The sequence below is a fragment of the Cinclus cinclus genome, chromosome 20 (assembly GCF_963662255.1).
Source record: "Cinclus cinclus chromosome 20, bCinCin1.1, whole genome shotgun sequence".
Taxonomy (NCBI): Eukaryota; Metazoa; Chordata; class Aves; order Passeriformes; family Cinclidae; genus Cinclus; species Cinclus cinclus.
The window spans coordinates 10,632,759-10,635,525 of NC_085065.1; the positions used below are offsets into that span (position 1 = coordinate 10,632,759).

General features: G+C 52.4%; 1 protein-coding gene across 1 annotated transcript; it reads left to right on the top strand.

Moving 5' to 3' along the window:
• The first annotated feature begins 1,110 nt into the window (after positions 1 to 1,110).
• KCNJ2 (potassium inwardly rectifying channel subfamily J member 2) lies at positions 1,111 to 2,394 on the top strand. The gene has a single exon (XM_062506028.1). It carries the CDS (start codon positions 1,111 to 1,113, stop codon positions 2,392 to 2,394), a length of 1,284 nt encoding a protein of 427 aa, XP_062362012.1.
• Positions 2,395 to 2,767: the final 373 nt, after the last annotated feature.

Genomic DNA, 2,767 nt, shown 5'->3' on the forward strand with positions numbered 1-2,767 from the left:
TCTAAGCCAGACCTCCCTGAAACAAGTTTTTGGTGGCTTCTCCTCTCAGGGAGAGGGTTTCGTAGCCTTTCTGCTGGGTCTTCATCGGTGACATTTCAGACCCACGGGACCCTCGGGGCTGTCACCCGCTGGAGATGGAAGGGGCTCCCAAGGGGAAGGTGCTGGGACTTGCTCCTAAAGGTGTTAGGAGGGCACTCAGCTGATCCTGCTATGTTTTACTGGTGGCTTCAGCAGGAGCAGGTGAGATGTTTAAAGGTTGTGTTTTTTTTGTTTTTTTTTTTTAACAACTTAGGCCAAACTTGAGCGTAAAAACTGCAGAGATCCCAATGAGTTCATGGAGTTAGAGAGAAGCTACTGCAGACTTTATTTTGAAATTTGCTGAGAATACACAACTCCCTTTAGCTTAATTGAAACAATGGTATGAGCTTTAATTTCACGGAATCACTGCTATCTGCACTTCCAAGTTTATTCCCTCTTTGCACCTTCCCTGTTGCTTTGTCATGGGTCAGACAGTCCACGAGACGCATCACAGCTTGCTGCAAACCACTTCAGTATTTGTGCTTGAACAGAAGGATGTTAAAGGGAGTTGTTTGTTTCAAAATAAGCAGAACTCAGTTATAAATAGCAGAGAGATCCTTTGCGTGCCCAGCTTTGAAGTGAATATTGCTCAGAGTGGTGTGACACGATCCCTTCGGTGCTTTCCTTTGGGAAGGACAATTCCTTCCTTGCACTAAAGATGTGTGACCCCTGTCCATGCACAGCTGCGAACGTTGAGAATTGCTGAAAACGCCGTTAAGAAAGAGGAAACTTCCTGCAGGTCCACAGGCACAGTTTTCCTTGATTCCTCATGCTTTTCCTCCAGGATCTAAAGTGCTATTTCTCTTTCTCTTGCAGACCATGCCCTCTCTATGACGGTGGCTTGCTGAGCTCACCCTGCATGCCAGAAGTCTGTCCTTGGTTGATCCGAGGGCTTCTGGGGACTCCGGCCTGCGCCCGGCTTTTCCGCGTGTGTGTGTTCCTGTAGAACTTTCAAAACTGTTTCTCCAAAGGGTTTTGCAGAAACTCAGACTGTTTTCTAAAGCAGAAGCACCTCAGTCCCCGGCAGTAGTGATGGGCAGCGTGCGAACCAACCGCTACAGCATCGTGTCTTCGGAGGAGGACGGCATGAAGCTGTCCACCATGGCCGTGGCCAACGGCTTCGGCAACGGCAAGGGCAAGGTCCACACCCGGCAGCAGTGCCGGAGCCGCTTCGTCAAGAAGGACGGACACTGCAACGTCCAGTTCATCAACGTGGGCGAGAAGGGGCAGCGCTACCTGGCCGATATCTTCACCACGTGCGTGGACATCCGCTGGAGGTGGATGCTGGTGATCTTCTGCCTGACTTTCATCCTCTCCTGGCTTTTTTTTGGCTGTGTGTTTTGGTTGATTGCGCTGTTGCACGGGGATCTGGAGGACCAGGAGAACAGCAAGCCTTGCGTGTCTCAGGTGAGCAGCTTCACCGCAGCCTTCCTGTTCTCCATCGAGACCCAGACCACGATCGGCTACGGCTTCAGGTGCGTCACTGACGAGTGTCCCATCGCCGTGTTCATGGTGGTTTTCCAGTCCATCGTGGGCTGCATCATCGATGCCTTCATCATTGGTGCTGTCATGGCAAAGATGGCTAAGCCAAAAAAGAGGAACGAAACTCTGGTCTTCAGCCACAATGCCGTGGTGGCCATGAGGGACGGGAAGCTGTGCCTGATGTGGCGCGTGGGGAACCTGAGGAAAAGCCACTTGGTGGAGGCGCACGTGCGGGCGCAGCTCCTGAAATCCAGGATCACGTCAGAGGGGGAGTACATCCCCCTGGATCAAATCGACATCAACGTGGGCTTTGACAGCGGCATCGACCGCATCTTCCTGGTGTCCCCCATCACCATAGTGCACGAGATAGATGAGGACAGTCCTTTGTACGACCTGAGCAAACAGGACATGGACAATGCTGACTTTGAGATCGTGGTCATCTTGGAGGGCATGGTGGAGGCCACCGCCATGACCACCCAGTGCCGTAGCTCGTATCTGGCCAACGAGATCCTCTGGGGCCACCGCTACGAGCCCGTGCTCTTCGAAGAGAAGAACTACTACAAAGTGGACTACTCGAGGTTCCACAAAACGTACGAAGTGCCCAACACCCCCATCTGCAGTGCCAGGGACTTAGCGGAGAAGAAATACATCCTCTCCAACGCCAACTCCTTCTGCTACGAGAACGAGGTGGCCCTCAGCAGCAAGGAGGAGGACGAGATCGACACGGGGGTGCCCGAGAGCATGAGCACGGACACCCACCCGGACATGGAGCACCACAACCAGGCGGGGGTGCCCCTGGAGCCGCGGCCGCTGCGGCGCGAGTCGGAGATCTGACTGGCAGGCTCTGCCTCTCTGGCGTGCTTGGAAGGCAAAATCCCCACCGTGCCCATCGGGCAAGGGCTCGTTGACCTGAGAAGATGGCCCGGAAGAGTTTGCAGACAACGGTACTGTGGAAGAGTGGTGTGAAGGCAGCAGACCCGAGGAACCCAGGCTGGTTTTAGGGCTGTCCTCAGAGGAGGGACGACAGGAAATGAACTCTAAACACAAAGCACTAAACATGTCTAAGTATGGACAGAAGGCACATATGTTGTAGAATAAATTATGTATATATTTTTTTACAAAACTTGAACTTGCAGGCAAGCTTTGGTTGGGTTATTATTATTTTTTTTTTCAACTTTTTCCAGAATGCTTCTCTCTAGGGAACAAG

Excerpts from the sequence above, each read along its gene's own strand:
- KCNJ2 (XM_062506028.1), top strand. The coding sequence starts at position 1,111 with ATGGGCAGCGTGCGAACCAACCGCTACAGCATCGTGTCTTCGGAGGAG.